The 20,171-nt window shown below is 51.7% G+C and overlaps 2 protein-coding genes across 8 annotated transcripts in view; one reads left to right on the top strand and one right to left on the bottom strand.

The window, feature by feature from the left end:
* Nucleotides 1–20,171, bottom strand: part of FYCO1 (FYVE and coiled-coil domain autophagy adaptor 1) — a 77,755-nt gene that overhangs the window by 25,974 nt on the left and 31,610 nt on the right. For all 6 annotated transcript variants that reach the window (XM_019724045.2, XM_074312504.1, XM_074312503.1 and 3 more), the window contains 4 exons: nucleotides 18,048–18,215; nucleotides 15,254–15,403; nucleotides 14,349–14,560; nucleotides 11,643–11,787 (listed from right to left, as the gene is read on the bottom strand). In XM_019724045.2, coding sequence (XP_019579604.2) covers nucleotides 11,643–11,787; nucleotides 14,349–14,560; nucleotides 15,254–15,403; nucleotides 18,048–18,215 — 675 coding nt within the window. The remainder of the gene's footprint in view (nucleotides 1–11,642; nucleotides 11,788–14,348; nucleotides 14,561–15,253; nucleotides 15,404–18,047; nucleotides 18,216–20,171) is intronic.
* On the top strand, nucleotides 412–4,883 carry CXCR6 (C-X-C motif chemokine receptor 6). Of its 2 annotated transcripts, none has more exons than XM_019724052.2 (2): nucleotides 412–533; nucleotides 3,236–4,883. In XM_019724052.2, exon 2 carries the CDS (start codon nucleotides 3,238–3,240, stop codon nucleotides 4,282–4,284), a length of 1,047 nt encoding a protein of 348 aa, XP_019579611.1. In that variant the 5' UTR covers nucleotides 412–533; nucleotides 3,236–3,237; the 3' UTR covers nucleotides 4,285–4,883. The 2 variants fall into 2 exon arrangements, with proteins under 2 accessions (XP_019579611.1, XP_074168608.1); XM_074312507.1 differs by lacking the exon at nucleotides 412–533 and adding an exon at nucleotides 1,463–1,573 and having other exon boundaries at nucleotides 3,236–4,419.

Below are 20,171 nucleotides of genomic sequence, written 5' to 3'. Positions count from 1 at the left end.
AATTGGGGTACCTCCTCTGCAGGGCTATGAGCACCAGTGGCTATTATGTGAGTGGAGGCTGCATGCAGACATAGAACCCAGGCCACCGCTGGGACTCTGCATGGTCTAGACCCAAACTGTTCGAAACAGACATATGGCTAGTAAATGAAACAATCTTAAGGTACAAATGCCATCTTCAGTGGACTGCCAGAGCCAGACCAACTTAGTGTTCCCCTTTAGTTTACAAGCAAAAACCATCTTGGGACCTGGCAGAAGAGTACGTCCCCAGCCCGGTGGCAGCAGGTACGCAGCATCAGAGCCACCGCTTCCTATCTTTGGCCCCCAAATTACATGGGGTGCGGGCTGGTCATGTGGATTCTGATCTGCATGATGGGCTGGGTCTCGATCATCCCCAAGCAAGAGTTCTTAAAAGCTCTTCAGCGGAAACACACCCCACATCACAGAGCAGTAGGGGCAGGACCTGCTGCTGAACAGAGCTCGTCTCTGGAACTGACACATCATCTCTGCTGGTGAATCACTTGTCTGCTTTATAGGTAAGACAGAACTCCAGGTTGTCAGCTCAGACGCCTGCCTACAGCACAGCCTGATGTCAGATGCCCAGGCCTTAGCGCTCATTTGCTCTTGGTTCGGATTCCATCTCTGCTGTTGCTGCTGTGAGGGTTAGAGGACTGCGGTCCTGGGCAGAGAGTCAGTGCTTGTAAGGTCATGGTACTGGCGGTGATGGCCTAATCAGACCCTCCGAAGGAGACAGGCAGAGGCTAGTCTGTTTTTGTTTCTTTTCTATTTTATAAGACAGGCTGCTATCTCAGATTAGATTTACTTTCTTGTCTCAATGTGCCACTGTAGACATTTTGGAAAACATAAAAAAATATAAAGGAGGAAGGGAAATACATCACCCCTAATTCCACCAGCCACAAGCAAACTGATAAAATCTGGTCACTTTTCTGTTTTAAAAAAATACGGTCAAAATCCTATAGAGGATCATGGATCCTTAAACAAGGGTGCACAGTTATGTGGCACAGGGAGTCAGGGTTCACAAATCCCCAGAATTGCAGGGGTGTGTGTACATATTTCTGAGGCAAAGGTCTGTGGCTTTTATGAGTCTAAGGGGTTTATGATCAAAGGCTGACTTAACAATCATGATCAATTTTACATCCTTCTCGTCATCAATTCACTTTAATAGTAACAGCCAATACTGATTCTGCGTATGTACTTTGTGCTTATACTCTTCTCAGCAATTTAAGTGCATTGCATTTTTCACACTATTCAAAGCACTTTCTAAACGTTACTTATATTCTATTTATATCTGAATTATAATTTGCTCATTTACTGTATATATTACTTTTAATTTTCACAAATCAACATAGAACTTTGGTTATAGAAGATAAATGGTTTTAACATTTCTAGAAGGAAAAGGAATTTTTCATACTCTATCTACACAGAGCCGTGCAGGGCCAACCTGCTCACACATTATTAACAACAGGCTGCTATCACAGAGGAATTTCTCACAAAGGAATTTGCACGGGCCTTTGAGGAAACGTAATGTCAGGATAAGGATGCAGCAACAGCCATGGTAGGATTTTTTTTTTTTAAAAGGGCAAGAATGAGTCAAGCAATAATGGAGAGTTGACATTACTCTTAAGAAAGGACAGCCACCTACTTCATGTTCTAAATGATGAAAAAAAAGTTTTCGTCTCTGTGTGAAGCAGTAAGACATACACACCGTCATCTGACCTACTTACCCCAGCAGTCCAGGGAGCTGGCGGGGCACGGTGCCTACGGCTGGCCTGTCACTCATAGAGAGCTGACATCTTGTGGTCTAGGAGCAGGGACTTTTTACTGAGTAGTCACATCCCAAAGGCAAGGTCCTTCGTGGGCAAGAAAGGCTGCTTTGCCCCCAGGAAAAACTGAGGCGGCACCTCCAGGGCTGACAGCGTTTCCAGTCAGGAAGAGAACAATCTCTGGGTAGATAAGGACGGAGATGTCTCCGCTTATATGCCCTCGTCTGGCCAGGTGATATTCTGACGTTGCTAAACCAAATGCCCGCTCTTCTTAAAACACTTCTTGAGGTACTAGCAGGACATGGCACTGGGTCACTGGCAACAACCCACCGTGTGCTGCGACCTGTAGGGCAGTGGCCTGGCACTCCCAGGCCACGGGTTATATCACCTCTGTGCCCTGTCTGTGGTCCTCAGCAGGGTCACAGGGCAGAGAGAAGGGTCAAAGGGAAGTGACACCTTAAAGGCCAGGAGCCCCGGGCAAGAAAGGCAGGTGTTTGGGCTTCGCTGCAAGTTCCCTGCAAGGCCAGCCACCAGCCTTGCTGCAGTAGCCCACCCACTGGCGTCTTCCATTTGGTAAAGGAGACCCCTTGGCCCTAAACTGCTAGTCATGAAAGCTAAGGCAATGTTCCTGTCTGGGGAAATCTACCTGTGAAGAGGTTCCAGAAGGTCAAGAAACCTTCAGGAATCAGAGCTCTGACGGTGGGCTGTAGTTAACTGTGGCAGCTAATAAGGGGGAAGGTTGGGGTTGGGACTGGGGAGGGAGAACTCCCCACTCCCTGGTCAAGCACTGTCAGCCATGTGCTTTTCTGCGCCTTGTTTCCCCATAAGCCATCTTTTAAAATCTATGCATCCAAGGGCAAGAAAAGGCAGGATGCACGACCCACGCAAGCACGAGTCCTGACCGTCCCCACACACCTCCTGGTCTCGAGGAGTCTCCTTGATGGTGGACCCTTCCCCTCGGCCCCCCCCCCCACCCCCCAGAAGGGGAATATGTGCCTTAGCTTTCAGAATAAGCAGCGCCGGGGGCTAATTTAACAGAAATGGGGCCCAGGGTGGGCAGGCACCTGCTGTGAGGCACAGGCAGATGAAGACAGGCCCTCCCCATTAGGCAGCAGTGCTGCCCTTCCAAAGGGAACTGTCCCCATTTCACTACATGGTGCCCTTTGATTTCAAAGTCAGCACAGGATTTTATGCACCATGCGTGAGGTCAGGCATCGTCTCTCAGATGCGTGAGACCCTGAGAATTTGAGGGCCAAAGAAGAACTCCCTGTCCAGTCTGAGCCGTTTCCCGGTACAACGGGCTATCTCCAGTATACCAGCATGTGCGGGCAGGGGGCAGAACGCTGGGTGGGTTTAGGAGATGACTATGTGCCCTAAATGTGAGCAGCGGGGCAGTGGGAAGGTGAGGGGAGTGAGCCCTCAGCCTTAAATGTAATTCCTGTGTTTCGACTCAGAGATGTCCAACAGCACAGACACCATGGCTGACGACGATTATCAGGACCCCGGGTTCTTCGACACTCCCCACAACAGCAGCCAGGCGCTCCAGCGCTTCCTGCAGTTCCGCCATTTCTTTCTGCCCTGCGTGTACGTGGTGGTGTTCATCTGCGGCCTGGTGGGGAACGCGCTGGTGCTGGTCATACACATCTTCTACCAGAAGCTGAAGAGCCTGACGGACGTGCTGCTGCTCAACCTGCCCCTGGCTGACCTGGTGTTCGTCTGCACGCTGCCCTTCTGGGCCTACGCGGGCATCCACGAGTGGGTCTTCGGCAAGATCATGTGCAAAACCCTGCTGGGCGTCTACACTTTGAACTTCTACACGTCCATGCTCATCCTCACCTGCATCACCATGGACCGCTTCATGGCAGTGGTTCAGGCCACCAAGGCCTACAACCAGCAGGCCAAGCGGATGAGCTGGGGCAAGGCCATCTGCGTGTCCACCTGGGTGTTCTCCCTGCTGGTGTCCTTGCCGCAGATCATCTACGGCGATGTCAGGCACCAGGACAAGTCTATCTGTGGTTACCATGACGACGGGATTTCCACGCCCGTTCTCGCCATCCAGATGAGCCTCGGGTTCTTCCTGCCACTGCTCGCCATGATTGTCTGCTACTCGGTCATAATCAAGACCCTGCTCCACGCCCGAGGCTTTCAGAGGCACAAGTCTCTCAAGATCATCTTCCTGGTGGTGGCCATGTTCGTGCTGACCCAGACGCCCTTCAACCTCGTGAAGCTCGTCCGCAGCACGAGCTGGGAGTACTACACCATGATCAGCTTCCACTACGCTGTCACAGTGACGGAGGCCATTGCCTACCTGCGGGCCTGCCTCAACCCCATGCTCTATGCCTTTGTTGGCCTGAAGTTCCGTAGGAACTTCTGGAAACTGGTGAAAGACATTGGCTGCCTCCCCTACCTGGGGTCCTCAGGACACTGGAAGTCTTCAGAGGACACTTCCAAGACGTGTTCCGCCTCCCAAAACGCAGAGGCCACCAGTATGTTCCAGCTGTAGGGCTTGTGGAGAAGCTGCAGAGACGGCTGCGTCCGCTGGATGTGACGAGGACGGCTTTGTATATAGCTTATGCATTCCTTGGCGAAGTACCCAAATGCTGCAGCTGCTGCAGAATGCTTCGTCTCAGGCAGGAACACGTCTGTTCTCCTCATGAACACACAGGCCTAAAGCTCAAAGGGGAGTCTGAAAACTGTAAGAGCTCTTCTGCTGCCATCCCTGAGAATCCTGACACAGATGGAATGACGTGTGACTCTAAAGACCTCCAGTTTTCCTTCACTAAGACTGGAACTGGAACTGAAGGTTGAAGAGGGGACTATGGCCAACAAGGCTGCTGATGACGCTCTGGGCTCCCAAATGCAGAAGATTCTTTTGGTCTCTGGGAGGCAGGGGAGGTGAGAGTAGCCATGAATACAAGTGCTGGCCTATTCAGCTCAGACCTCAATCACCAGGCTCCTGACGGAAATGAGATCAGGTTCTGCCTCACCTTGGGGTTTGGCTTTTATGTAGATAGATGCTTATGTTCTTTCTCTTTGATTAATCCTGGAAGGACTCAGCACCAGGGAATATGAATGGGCCAAAATAAACGAATTGACTGAGAATTCCAGTGGTCCACAGAATGCTAGAAAAGTGTGTGCAGCAGAGTTTAAGACTGTCATTAATCTAAGAGGTGTTTCTGAAACGTGGGGTCTGCTTGTTTAAAAAATGAATTATCCTGTGTCACACACACACACACACACACACACACGCATCCTATTATGTGTGTATACATAATACACACATACATCAAACAGCATATGATTTTCATGACTAAGAAAGAAACTTTTAAAAAAAGTCTCCAAACTACTCTTACCCTTCTACTTTAATGTGGTATGCCTGGAATGGATCAAAAGTGATCACTTGTGGGCCCAGAACCCAAGAAATAAGTTAAAATCGTAAATGTTCTAGGTACTGCTTGCTCTATCAAGGAAGTGGAATGTTCTAGTGAAAACAACCCAGTTCCTTCACTATGGCTTCCAGCCTCCTGCCCAGAAGATGAGGTGCATTTGTTTAACCCCCACAATGTGGCCCCAGGATGAAGCAGCTGTCATGTTAGACACCTGTGCATGTTTACAGAACCTAACAGTCTGCTCAACAGGCTTATCGCTGCCATTTTGGCTCATGCGTCACAAATCATTCACTGAAATATGGAGAACCAGCGGACGACAGGCAAGGAGAGTGCACGAGGCAGGCCAGAACTGGCTCAGGTTTGGACAGACCAGAGCTGAACCCCAGCTCTGTCCCTCGCTAGTTGGTAAGACCAGTTGGGAATCTCTTAACCTCTTTCATTTTGGTGAAACATGGACCATAAGAGCACCCAGCTCTTAGGGCTGGCGTGGCGAGGACCTGAGGTAATGCGCACAGAACGCTTAGCATAGTCTGCATTCTTGGGCAGAAGGGCTCCAAAATGCCAGTTTTGTTCTCACAAGAATTAACAATACTACTGAGCTGTAAGACAAGATGAAACACTGCCATTGGCGACAATATGAGTGTATCTTGAGAGTATCATGCTAAGCGAAGTAAGTCAGATAGAAAAGGTCAAGAATCATGTGATTTCACTTACATGTGAAACATAAAACAGAAAGCAACAAATGAATTAACATAACAAAGAAAAAAGCTCATTGACACAGACAACAGTACGGTGACTACCAGAGGGGAAGGTGGATAAAAGGAGGTAGAAGAGGGTAAAAGGAAGCAAAACATATGGTGACGGAAAGAGACTAGACTCTGGGTGGTGAGCACACAATGCAACAGATAGATGATGTATTACAGAACTGTACACTTGAAACTTTCATAATCTTAACCAATAAATTTAACCGCAATTAAAAAAAAACAAAGAACTAGCAACACAAAATGGAAGCTGCCGATGGCTCCCCGTGTGCTGGCGAGGCTGGCAGGGTTTGCTGCGTGCCTTCCAGGGGTGCACAGCATGCCACACACGCTCTGGTCCAGTGAGCACAGGCTGAGCCTTGCGGGCCCCACCGGAGTCGCCTACTATTTCATAAACACGCCTACACGCACCCACAACGAGTTACTTTACTGTACTCAGGCTGCAAGGGCCTCCAGGCACATCTTCAAACTACAAAATCTGCCCTTGTCCTGGCGACAAGGCTTTTATCACTTTAAAATTGGCTGCAGAGGGGATCTTCTGTCACCCCTCTTTGTGCGCTGACCCTAATGTTCAGCCCTTTAGACAGAGGGGCCACTAGCCCCTGACTTCCCGTACAGTGACCCAGCCCGAGGCAGAGGCCCTAACTGGGGAAAAGGTGAAGAGTCGGGGAGCGGGGGAGCCAGGGCTGCAACCACATGTTCCCAGAGGGAAGCAGTGTGGTGTAATGGGGAAAGCAGGACTCGGGCCACTCAGACGCCGGCTCAGTGACCGCTCCACCTCTGTGTGTCTGTCTTCGGGCAAGCAACTCAACCTACCCCAGCCTGTTTCACCGCCCACACTGACAGCCGTCCCTCCAGGAGTGCTTTATGAGGCATGGACAGTGCACTGAGAACCAAGCTGGGGGGCTGCCTGGCCACGACAACAGAGGGGCAGCTGCAGGGACCACTGGCTTCTGCCTGCAGGTGCCTGCCTGGCTGAGTCAAGTGAGACCAGGCACCTGCCAGGCCGTGCTCTATCCCCAGCCTGTTCTCTATGCCCTCTCTAGGCCCCCTGCAAAAAAGTGTTGCACCGGCCCTTCCACAGTTTAGGAAAATGTACCCTACTGTCCCCAGAACGCCCCACCGCTGAGTCTTCTTTCACCTTCTCTTCTTCCTCAGTCACTCACTGGTCCTACACAACCTGGGCCCTTACCTGCTACACCTGGGAGTAGGTATGGTTTTCTGACCCTCCTCTGGATACACACCATTATTGGCAATAGACACTGGCACAGCACGTGTTGGTCACGGAGGGCTTTTGTGTCTTGACTTCATTCTGTCCACACAACAGCCCACGAAGTATAAGTTTTCAAACTCAGACCTGCTTTTCTCCCCACCTTGGCTCCCCTCTGCTCACACATACCAGCACGTGATGGAAGGGGTCTGAGCTACCTGGGGGGCTGGAGGGGGCCAGGCTGGGTGTGGACCCTGGCTCAGTTCTATCCAGTCCAGTCTGTCTCAGGTGTGGCCTTGGGGTCTGAGGTAAAGAGTGGGCTCCTCCCCGACCCCAACATGTCCCCAGTGCTTGGTGGTGGGGTGGTTAGAGACCACGGATGGCCACACTGTCCGATGTGAACACAGGGTGACCCTGATTCCAGGGCTACCTGGGAGAAGCCCAGGTGATCTCCGAGAGCCTTCTGCACCGAGGAAAAGGTGCTGTGGGGGAGAAAAACTGGAAGCAGCCACGACTGGAGGGGTGGAGGCAGAGCAGAAAGCACGGGGCCCAGGAGCGCTCCAGCCTTCCCCTCCAAGGGGTGGTCAAGGCAGCACCCCCTTTCCTGTGCCCATCCTCCGTGGTTCCTAACTGCCAACGCCGTTGTGCAGGAGGCTTGGCACTACCATCCCCGTTTTCAGATGAGGAAACTGGTTCAGAGAGACTAACACCTGCCAAAGCTCTCAAAGACTCAGCAGAATGGGGCTAAAACCTCAGTGAAGAGCCTCTTTCTCCGCCCAGAAATGCTGGGTACGAAGGGCCCCAGGTACCTGCTAGCTCTGCCCTCATCTGTAGGCGTAGCTGTTAGCCCACATGCAGGGTGGCTTTCTAACCTTAACCATTATCACCATATCCTGTTCACGTTTCGCTTGATACCAGGCATCAAATCTCCTCACGGTGAGAAACCCACCACCGCTTCCCCAAAGCATTGTGACCACAAAGTGCCAGTTCTAAAGCAATTCCTGGTAGAGATGCTCGTGGGTCGGGGGGCAGGCTGTGCCTGTGTGAGCGCCAGCTCGGCAGCATCCACACATCTGGAGTGATTTTCCTTGGAGACCAGTGGGCTTCTGGGTACACGGTACTGAGCACACAGCAGCAGACAAGCACGGCTCAGCCCTACACATCACAACGCAGATAAAACGCCATGAAAACAACGCACGTCCACAGGAGGCCTCGCGATGCAGGCACCGGGCTTGTGCTTGGTACACATCACTCTCTTCTAATCCTCCCAAGAACCCCAGGGAGTGGGTGCTGCCCGCCTCTTTGGTACAGGGAAGGGAACTGAGTTCAGGGGGCGCAGGGCCCAAAGCCATGGAACCAAGTGGGTCTGATTCTGGAGCTCTAACTCGTCACCACCATATAGCCTGTCGTCTGTCCAGTAATCAGAAGAGGGGGCCCGGCCTCAAGGGCATGACTGGGCGGAAACTGAGCAGAGGTCAAGGGAGCCCAGGCCCAGTGCAGCTACCAGCTGACTGACATTTTTCTCTCCTTCTCTGCCTGCCGTCTCAGTCCTGAGAACAGTCGGACACCTGGTCAGGGGAGCTGGCTGAGGTGGGCCTGGATGACTACGTGTGTGCGGGGGTGGCGGGTCACAGTCATATCTAGAAGGTTCTGAAGAGTGTCATCTTTTCATCTGAGGAGCTGTGTTCCTGCCTCACACTGCTACTCTAGCCCTGAGCCACACTGGGGGGGTGGGGGCGGCATGGGGCCAACTGGGAGGCTGCTCAGGGAGTCTGCCAGGTCTCCCCGAAAGCCTGGACTTGGCATCTCTTCCTGTGCCATCACTGCTGGGAGAGGCAAGGCAGACAACTTGGTTAGCCCTACGTATATGAGAATGTACATGAGGCCGGGGGCGTGGACAGATCTCTGCTGTGCAGATAGGGAGGTGGGGACCTGGGGAAGAGAGCTGTCCTCTTCAAAGCAAGTCTCCAGGCTGGGGCCTAAGGGGACGCACTCTGGGCCCAAAGCCTCGTTCCGACACGTACAGGCTGGGGCCTAGGGGACGCACTCTGGGCCCAAAGCCTCGTTCCGACACGTACAGCAGGGACCAAGTGAGGCCACGTGTACAAGCTGCTGGCACAGGGACAGTGGCCTTCAACAACACCGCTCCAAGCTGCCTTCTTTCCCCATGGACCTGGACTCACAGTGTACAATCCGTCCTGGACTACTTCTGACTCTGGACTAGCTGACTTCCTTCTCGAAGTTTCCTGTCAGGGTCGCTTACACATGTCCTGGTGTGTGTGACTGGTCTTAAACTTAGGAAGAAAAAGAATATAAGAAAAAGCTTCCAGATCTGCTTGGGACTCCCTCTAGCTACTGCACAAAGAAGGTGTGTGACGAGGCAGGCCCTTAACTGACGCGAGGGCTGGCTCTTCATCAGAAAAGACCCAGTGCAGGTCTCTGTCTGTCAGTCGCGGATCCACCTTGCAGGCCGTGGGCCAGCACACCGGCCAGTTCCTTCCCCTGGAACACTTCCTGATTTCCCAAGACTGAAAACACCTATATTTGTCAGCAGTCAGAACACCTTCTGTTTTGGTTCCCACTGGGAAAAGGGTGAGGGAAAGAGGAGGCTGCAGGGGGTCGTTTTCTGACATAGGCTGCAGCCAGAGGCTTGGTCCTGCTCACCTTACCACGGACCCACCTGCCCGGGAGTGAAGGCGTGGTCAGTGAAGAGCTGCCAGGTGATGAGGGCAGAGAGTGACTCAGGGCTAATGGAATGGAACATGCCCTGGGGACCACCAGGCCTTGGGGTCGGGGACAGTGCTGCAGGCTGCGGCAGTCAGGGGCGGCTTCTGAGGTGAGGGTTCCAGAAGAAAGGCCCAGTCACAGTAGCGACAGTGAGCAGGGGCTTTCTTGGGTTGGGTGACAGCTTGGCTGATCCGTGAGGCCACAACAGGGCAGGTTCAGTCACTGGCCAGTAAGAGAGTACGGGAGAGAGGAGGTAGGTACGCTGAGGCCGGACAGCTCCTGTGCTGAGGGCCTCGCGGAGACGAAGCACATCTCCTCTCATGCAGCAGAAACCCCGGGTAATAATCTGACAGGTCAATCCTAGTCTGCCTCTGAACTCTGGGCAGGAAGGGAGTAGCAGCGATTTCAATACAAGTTACCAAGAGCATCACAAAACCCCCTAAATGGGATGGAAAGTGTGTCAAGAAACGTCTGGACGTGGCAGTCGTGTCAATTCTTTCTCGAGCTTCTGAACAGCCAGTGCTTTGCTGTAGAAACTGGACTCAGGTCAAACTCTAGGAGCTGACAAACACTGGGCAAGGCTGCCACAGAGGGGATCCTGACCTTTTCCTGTGGGTCCCATGGCAAACGCGTGTCATTTAATATGGTGACACTTTGTGCAGTACTGCATATATTTAAAAATTGGCAAAACTCTCCTTCCAAACCTTGTTAAAAACAGCGAGCCCAGAAAACAGAGCGGGCCATGCAGAAGCAGCACTTGTAGGGCAGCCTGTGGCGCCATCAGCCTCAGGACGGGTTGGTGGGCCGGGGTGCCTGACTACGAGCAGCACAGGACGCTGGCGACGGGCAGGGCACAGGCTGGGCGTGTGGAAGGGTGACAGGCCTGCCTAGGACTCGGGGACTCTGGGAGGGCTTCTCAGGAGCTAAAGGGACTTCGGAGAGAACACATCTCCCCGAGACAAGTGAGACGAAATCCGAGCTTCCTTCCTCAGGGCGTCGTTACCCAGCCTGATTAGTGGTTCCAAAAGACGAATGGGATTTTTAAAGGGCAACTCGCTGCTCTGAGCTCGGCTCAGGCAGCACAGCAAGGGCTGCTCTCCTGGGCTGATCTGCGTCCCCTTCAAATTCCTGTGTTGCAGTCCTAACCCCCCGTAGCTCAGAATGTGACTAAATTTGGAAATAAGGGCTATAAAGAAGTAACTTAGTGAAAATGAGACCGACCATTAGGGGGACCCTGATCCAATCTGAGTGGTGTCCTCCTAAGAAGAGATTAGGACACAGAGACACCAGGCGTGCACACACGTAGAGAGACGCCCCCGTGAGCAGGCAGCGACACAGTGGCCATCTGTCTACAAGCCCAGGAGAGAGGCCTTAGAGGAAACCAAACTGCTCACACCTTGATCTGGCACCCGCAGTCTCCAGAGCTGTGAGAACTAAATTTCTGGTTTAAGCTGCCCAGTCTGTGGTCTTTTGTTATGGCGGCCTAAGCAGATTAATCTAGTTGCCCAAACTAAGAAAGGCCTTAATGGAGATGCTGAAATCAGGGGACCACTGAGTGCCCAGGAACCCTCTGACAAGGCTCAACACTGACCACTCCCGAGCCCTGGTGCCCCTCGAGCGCCATCCCATCCCATCCCAAGCTCTGTTCTAAGGCACCTTCCCTTTAAGCAAAGACAGCCAGTCCTGCTTCTGCATTTCCCTGGTCCTTCGGTAAGAACATACAAGGGCCAGGCATTTAATGAGCACTCAGGAAATGGAGGTGGCGTCTACTCACTGTTCGGCCACGTTTGGGTCAAGGGAATCAGACTCAGCGGGTGTTCCGGGCGAGGAGGAGCCGGACTCCTGTATCTGGCACAGCTCCTCATCCGTGATGATGTCAAACACGGCGTCGTCAGGCAGCCTGGAGTCTGTGTTCGCACCTGGGGCAGAGGCCGATCAGGAGACAAGAGAAGCACAGCGGTTACACACAGGATGGGGAGGGAGCCTCAGAGAACAGACGGAGGGCAGCTATACAGGACAAGCCGGGGCACACTGCGAGTGCCCACTCCAGATGGGAAAGAGATGGCTGCTGGACACTCTGGAAAAGCAGAGCTGAGACTCCAGGTGAAACTCAATGCACAACTTAAGAGATTTCTGTGAAGCCCTAGTTAGGGGCTTAGAGAGGTTTCAAGCTCTTATATAGTCCCTGAGACGCTTTATTTAGAAGGAGAAAAACTCACCTAAACCTTATCAGGAAAGAACGTACCAGAAAAGTAAACATTTTGCGCTGCTGAATCCTTGACCCATAAGACACAGACACTATCTCTTGGCGCCTCTTTGAAAGCAGGATTCCGTCTGGGCTGCACTTCCATCCCAATCCACTGGGGGGTGGGGGTGGGGGTGGGAGAGACCCTCCCCCGGCTCAGGGAGTTGCAGCAACCATTGTGCTCCAACCAGGGACTTGTGTCTGACTTTGCCGGCCACTCGGTAGGAACAATGCAGTATGCCTGCTCCTGTGCCAGTCACCCACCCACAAACACTCTCTTGTACATGTCACAAAAAATGTGATGGCAGGTCTGAGGCGAACAAAAAAAGAAGACAGAAAGACAGATTGAGAGGGAAGGAGGAAGGAAGGCAGAGAAACAAACAAGGCGACAGGAAATGTCAGAAATCAAAACAGGTAACGTCAGCACTCTGACACTCTGTTGTCGCTGGAACATACACCAGTGAGTCGGGCAAGGGGAAGACAGATTCCTGGGCTGTTCAGCAAGAAGACCAATTCCTATGAGCTCCAAGTTCCCAGCGAGCCCTGCCACATGGAAACTGGGACAGGCTGTGCTTTAGAAGAAACGCTCTTCGTCTTGGCTGAAGTCTGCATAATGCAGGGCTCAAGGCACAGGCTGGAAAGGGGGACTAGGAATTGGTTTCTCTCCACAGACTCAGCCACACTCCTGAACCTGCCCTCTGAGACTGGCAGAAGGAAAAGAAGGGGAGGGAAAATGAGCATCAGGGACTCAACATGATGGCCACTGGGAGATATCAAAAAAGATCTAAATAAATGGAGAGCTACACTAGGTTCATGGCTTAGAAGGCTCCATTGTGTTAAGATGTCAATTCTCCTCAGATTCACAGAGAGATTCAATGCAGTTCCCACCAGAATGTCACCAGAATATTTTGTAGAAATTGACAAACTGATTCTAAAATTTATGCGGAAAAGCAAAGAAGCTAGAAGAGCCAACACTTTGGTAAAGAACAAAATTGGAGGACCCACTCTACCTGATTTGAAGACTCATTACAAAGCTACGACAATCGTAACGGTGTGGTGTTGGTGAAAGAAAGCGCACACAGATAAATGGAAAGGAAGAGAAAGTCCAGCTGTAGACCCACCTATGCAAGGGCAATTGATTTTTGACAAAGATGCAAAGGCAATTCCATAGGAAAAGAATACGCTTTTCAACCAGTGGTATTAAAACAATTACAATGGCAAAAAAACCATCTGCAAAAAAATGAATCTCTACGAATAACTTGTACCACATACAAAAATCAACGCAAAATGGATCAGACCTAAACATGCAACCTAAAACTATAAAACTTCTAGGAAAAAAAACAAGACCTTTCAGTCCTTGGGTTCAACAAAGACACATGACACCAAAAGAAAAACATTGCTCTATGAGAAAGAAAAAAAATGGATTAGACGTCATCAAAATTATAAACTTCTGCTTTTTGAAAACCATTTCTGCTCTTTGAAAGAAAGTGAAACTACAGGCTATAGAATGGGAGAAAATATTTGTAAAACACATATCTATAAATAACTTTCATCTAGAATATATAAAGGACTCTCAAAATTCAATAGTTAAAGAAAGAGTTTTAAATGAGCAGAAGATTGGAAGACGATGAGGAGCAAAGACAAGACTCACGTCTGCCCTGCCGTCTCAGCTCTGGCTCCCTGGCACAGCCAAAGTGCGGCCCCTGAGACGGCAGCCTGGGCTGCTCTGCTAGGCCGGGCCTGGAGCAAAAGCGGCAGGAACCACATCCCACTTCCTTTTACTGAACTGAGAGAAAGCACATGAAGGAGAATGCCTCCTGCTTGGCCACTGGGAGGGAACGTGAGCCACAGGAAGGGAGCGAAGGACGCGCGGTCATTTCCAGACACAACTCTGGTTACTCTGGGAGAGAGGGTGGAATATTGGGGCTGAGGCTGTGGGAGACAGCATCCTCCAAAGTGTGGAGAACGTAGCATGTGAGCTAAGAGCAACACGGGCCTCATGTTACACAACGCTAAATCATATCAGAGAAAGTTATTCCCTTTTCAATTCTCTTTCAATCCTAATTACATAAAAAAGAAAGTCTCAGATTGGTGGTACTACATTTTTAACACCTTTTGAATGCTTAGGTTTGGAAAACATTGAATCGAGGTCTTAGAGCTAACTACCCACAATGGGGTAGAAATGCGAGGGTGGGGCCACCTCGAGAACACCGAGGGCAGCAGCGGGGGACTGACCTTGGCCTCTGGTGGCCTGGGCCCCGGCTTGGGCTGGCGACAGTGTGGGGCTGGGCTCTCCCTGGCTGGTGCCGGAGCTGTTGCTATCGGGGGAGCTGGGGCCTTCACTGAACTTCTGGAAGCAGGCTCGGCAGCAGCGCTCCTTCCTGCCACCGTGCTTTGTCACGACGTAGTTGTTGCAGCAGTAGTAACAGAAGATGCGGCCACATATCCTGGGGACCAAATAAGCACAGGCTGTGAGGACAGCGCTTTGTGGGCCTCGCACACTGGAACTGGGTCTCTGTTGGGTTCTGGACGCCAATGGCTCCCGTCAAATCTGGCTCTGCCCCCACTTCAGTGTGAGACCTTCTGGCCCATTTGACAAGATTCCAATAAAGCCATGCTGGTAAGCTGAGTGGGAGCAGGTTTTCCTTCCCGAGGCTGCGGGAGGCGGGGCTGCGGTAAAGCACGCGGGAAACTCCCCTTCCCTGACACACGATGCGAGTGTACGTGCCCCGCCTCGGCCCCGGTGAACGGCCCCTGTGCCCTGGCCCCAGCCCGAGATCCCCTTCCGCCTGCCCTTCCTTGGGCCCAGGAGCATCTCAGCGCTCTGCTGTTCCAGTGACGCCTCAGCCCCCATTCTCCTGGGGTTCCAGTAATGCCCCTTCCCCTCGGTCCCTGCAGGCTGAGGGAGGGCCCAAGGCTGCTGGTATCTGGACGCGCCACATCCCTGCGGGTCCCCTTATCTCCCCTGCACCTCTGTATTAAACTCTCTGCCCTTTCCAGGTCCCTGAGTGTCCTAAGCCACCATCCTCGCCCTGTTCCCTCACAGCCAGAAAGCACTGTGCTTGTCCTAGTCAGCCACGATGCCAATGTCTGTCCGAGCCATTCGCTCTGGTTCTGGGCCCTGCCCGCTGCCCGCTGACCTGCAGTGGTGTCGCCGCACCATCCAGCTGAACTCGCGCTTGCAGTCAGAGCAGTGGGTGGCCTCCGAGTCCCCAAGCCACCTCTCCTCAGCACTGAGCTTCTGCTGGAATTCCAGGGCATCTGACTTCTGCCAGAGAGCATCCTTGTCTCTGGGTCAAAGCCACATTAGAAAAAGAAAAAATCCATGAAAACAATAGAATTATCCGATTCATTTCGAAAGACTGACTCCAAATTTACCAAGACACAGAAGGAAAATTCACTTTTACTTTGGAAACACACCCCATCTAGGGCTTCTCTGTCACCGCACATCAGTCCCAGACTCAGTGGGACCCTCTGAAAATGCGAGCCCTTAACTGACACCGCACATACGTAGGTACAGAGGAGGTCCCGGCTGTACATAAAAGGCTCTGGCAACTGCAGAGCTGCCAGCGTGGACGAGGGCCACACACTGCTCAGGCGTCTACACGACAGTGCATAAGGCCCCTGGGAGTATAAGCTGCAACGTGCTGTCATGATTACACGACAGTCTGTGCGCTGCGAGCCCGAGGACCACGGATGCTCTGCCCACTCAAATCTTAAATGTGCTCAGGGCCCTTTATGTTTTTATAGTTTACGGTTCAAATAACAACTAATCACTGCAGAAGACCAAAGATTTCCCAGCCTGAAAACCTGATGGGATGTTATCTTCCCTTCTCCTCCAAGAGAAGGTACAGTCACTCCAGGAAGGCTGAAAGAAGAGGGGGGCTTTTCGGGAAGCTCTGGCATTGTCCACCTATGCCTGCTACGCCAGGGGGGAATTGTTCCTGCTAAATGGCCATTTTCAGGGCTTACGGCTTCTGACATGGGAAGGTTAATTCTTCCCTGCATGGAACCCCTGCCACCATCCTGAGGGTTCATGTGGCCCAGCAACACCCTGATGATCAACACCAGAGCCACTTAGGTCCTGAGAAACTGGCTCCATCACCAGCCAGGGACGCCATACAAAACCCAGACCATTGCCCCTAAATCCAAAAGCCAGAACATGGAATTGACTGGCTTTTTAAGAACACTTGAAATTGTCAGGAAGCAGAAAGATTTGTTCTCCGGACCACATTTCTCCCAGGCAGGCCACAGCATGTCTGTTTTGTCCCAGAATGCCAGGCCCCACACCCTGGGAATGCAGGCATGCTGCCAGGATCTGGGCTTCTCCATCACACACCTCGGGAAGATGTCTGCGCTCGGAGGTCACAAAGGCCCTGAGTTCCCAGTCTGCACACTGGTGACAGGAGGGCAAAGTTGTTAAACTTCCAGTTTAGTTATAATAGCACCCTTTTGTAACCCCAAATGAATGAACAGATCTAGGCATTGCTTGTCCACGGCTGCTAACATTCAATGAAAAGGATAGTCAGGTCTTAGGTGACTCTTGAAGGGGAGACCCAGAACTACAAGCCGATTCTATGAAACGCTCTGGGCAGAAGTTTGAACCTGAGTCTGAGCAAGCCTCTAGCAGAGCAGTGCTTTTACCTCTGGCTCACTGACGGCTTGGACCCCACTCCCAGAAATCCCAATTTGGCTGGTCTGGGTGGGGCCTGGAAAGAAGTGTTTTTTTTAATAGCTCCCCTCGTGATTCTAAGGTGCAGTCACGGTTGAGGACCACTGCCCTAGTTCCAACTATCCATTTACAGGAAATACAAAGGGTGGAAGAGCGCGTTAGGTGATGGGATGGAGAGGCAGTTGGTAAAATGCAGGCTACGGGGAAACTCTGCCAGATGAATGACCTTGTTTTTTCAAAAGTAAATTGCAAAGAAAAAAAAAAAGTTAGAGAGATGGTGGGGAAACCCATAGACTAAAAGATCTAAGAAACACATCACCACACAATGTATGGCTCTAATTTAGATCCTGATTAGAAAAAATTATAAGGCAATTGGAAACACTTTGAAACTGACTCGATACTTGATGATACCAGAAATACAGCCAATTTTTAAGTGCGGTAATAATATTGTGGTCGTTTAAAATGCAGAGTCCTTGTCTTGGAGAGATACATGCTAAAACGTTTGCGGATGAAATGATTATCTGGGATTTGCGTCAGAATAATCTGGGGACGTGGGGGAAATGGGTGGGACTCTGGATGAAACAAGATCGCCTATGAACTGAATAATGTTGAGCTGGGTAACACGTTCACAGGGTGCATTCTGTTATTCTATTTTTGCATATTTGACAATTTCCATAAGAAAAAAATTTAAAATTTTTTTGAACGGCTTGCCAGTGTTTAAAAGTCAGGCCAATTTCACATAAACATTCAGATTTCCCACTTCTCTTAAGAAGTAAGGTGATCTGGGCACCCTGGGCTTGATGCCTGTGTGGCAACAACTGCAGGGGGAACGTGCTGCGTCCTCCGCTTTCCCAAAGTGCCCTCTTGGCCAAGGTCATGCGTTTACATTAGCTGTCTGCTCCTTGCACTGGAGTTTGGGAACCCTGGTACTGGGAAGGGAGAAATTCCCTAAGATACGAACCATCACTGATTGTCACTCTTGTGGCTCTGCACACATAGAGATTTGGAAAAAATTACATGGCAATATGAAAACAGAAACCCAGAGGAGCACTAGTGGTTAACAGTGAAATCCCCTTAGAAGGCTGCTAAGGGCCTGAGCAGACCTTGCACGTGGGGGAAAGGGGGGCGGGGCTTAACAACCGAACACACACACAAGGTGGTGGGCATTTCCCTTGAAGAGTCCTTTTAAGAAGAGCTGCGTTTCCTTAAAGAAAACCGAAGCTTGGAGGAAAACCCCAGCCACCTGTTTGTCCCTTAGTCACCTGAGCAGCTCTATCAGCCGTTCCTCCAGGTACTTCTTGGTTCTATTCAGGTCATCCAGGTCAGCGAGCATCTTCTGGTCATTCTTCTCCCTGTTTGTCACCTCCTGGCAGAGTTTGTCGCAATACTCTTGGATTTTTCTCATGGCTTTTTCAAGTTCCTTCTGGGTCCTGGTAGAGAAGCAGTCAGTTTTCCCGATTATCCACTATGTCCAGCTTCCACTGTGCCTCCGGGCTGACCCAGGCCTCTAATGAGGGGTCCCGCTGCCCTCCCAGCCGTCCCCTCATCACGGGGAAGGAGCCCCTCGGCAGCACCTGCTATGCTCACGTGGTGCATTCCCCTAGCCTTGCAGACTCCTCTCACACCCAGACTCTTCATGCCCTGCCACACACACACACTCACACACACACACACACACACACACACCCAACTCAAGGGCGTCCTGGGAGGGCAGGTCGACCTCAGGTCACTGGGAGCACCTCAGGTTGAGCTCAAGTCTGCACTGCGTGGTTCTTAGGCAGGGCCTGAGGTTATGAGAGGAGCCCGATGGGGGGCTTTGCAAGAGGAAAAAGGAGTCAGGACACAAAGAACAGAGGCACAGCTCCCTGGAGGTCACCACACAGAGGACCAGTCCTCTGTGAGTCTTTGGGACTCTACACATGGGGCTCAGTGCTGGGCATACAACAGGCACTCGGTCTGCACTGCCAGGGGTTCGACCTGACACCGAGGACTAAGGAATTCTGTCTGGGGCACTGCAGCCTCAGCCTACAGCAGAGGCGGCTGGCTGAGCCAGGCTGTCTCCCCATCTTGCCCACCCCACTTTCAACTCGGCTGTCCCATAAGGCAGTGGTTTTCCAAGGATGCCCTATAAACTCCCAAGGCCCAGCAAGATGTTCATAAAAGGGTCAGTAAACAGAGGGCTCCGCAGAGACAAATTAGTTTGTATCTAAGCCAGCCTTTTCACGTCCACTACAACATTGTCAGGAGGTTGTTTACTAGACACTGTCCACCAAAATGACCTCACGGGTGTACACACACCCCCTCATGGCTTCACACAATGAGTAACAGAAAACCCAATCCTGGGCAGATGGATTATGAAACTTTGAGCAGCTAAAACAATGGCTCTGAGATCTCATAAACAACCACAGCACTTAAAAAAGTAAAATAAACACACACACCACCAACTTGGGAAGTTCTATTTAAACTGTCATGTGAACGTGACCTGGCTAAAGGCAGCCAGGTATGAGAAGTAATGCACATCCGGGTCACGGAACATCGAACCTGTTCTGGATCTCCCATGGGGCCTGGGCCCAGGCCTGGAAGGAGGGTGAGAGGTGGGGATGACGGGACAGCTGGGAAAGTGCAAGCCGGCCTTTGTGGGGGCCACATGCCACGTGGTCCCCGCACCCCACCCTCCCGACAAACCTGTCTTAATCAGGCCTCGGCAGGACTAGCTTGGCCCTACCAGCAGATGGGGGGGGCTCATGCTCACAACTCCAGGTGGCCCCCAAGCCTGACGACGGGGTGGCTCGGGGAGGCCTGAGGGCCGGCCACACGTAGGGCCATACTGTCAAGTTAAAAAAAATCACGATGGAAGGGTGACGACAGCATGATGTGCCCTCCATGGACACGGCACCAGAGAGGCTGCAGGACGCAAGCCCGTCCTGGTCCCTCACTCGCTCACTCTCAGGAGAACCCACACCTCACCCTGCGCCTCTCATTTCACAGCGAATATGAAGAGCTCCAGTCAAATCCATAGCGGGGAAAATACACACACACACACACACACACACACACACACACGCGCGCGCGCACGCACACACGGCCAGTACCCTACAGTAAAACAGAACACAACACGATCTGTCTATATATTTTTTAGGTAGTTGGTGAGAAAACAGACTCGGGAGCCAAATGGTCTGGGTTCTAACCCCACTGCTAACACTTACATACTGTCCGACCCTGAGACGGCGACTCAACTCTTCTGAGCCTCCTCCTCCTCATCACTAAAATGGGGATAAACAATTCCATCCTCACAGGACTGTTGGGAGGATGAAAGGGACAAACAGACGCAAAACACAAACAGTGCTGCTCCATTTTAGGCATAATATTCAAGTGTCTGTGTGCTG

This window comes from Rhinolophus sinicus, linkage group LG10 (genome assembly GCF_036562045.2).
Source record: "Rhinolophus sinicus isolate RSC01 linkage group LG10, ASM3656204v1, whole genome shotgun sequence".
In the NCBI taxonomy this organism is placed as follows: domain Eukaryota; kingdom Metazoa; phylum Chordata; class Mammalia; order Chiroptera; family Rhinolophidae; genus Rhinolophus; species Rhinolophus sinicus.
The sequence above is the reverse complement of the archived record's forward strand: the minus strand, read 5'-3'. Positions and strand labels throughout refer to the sequence as shown.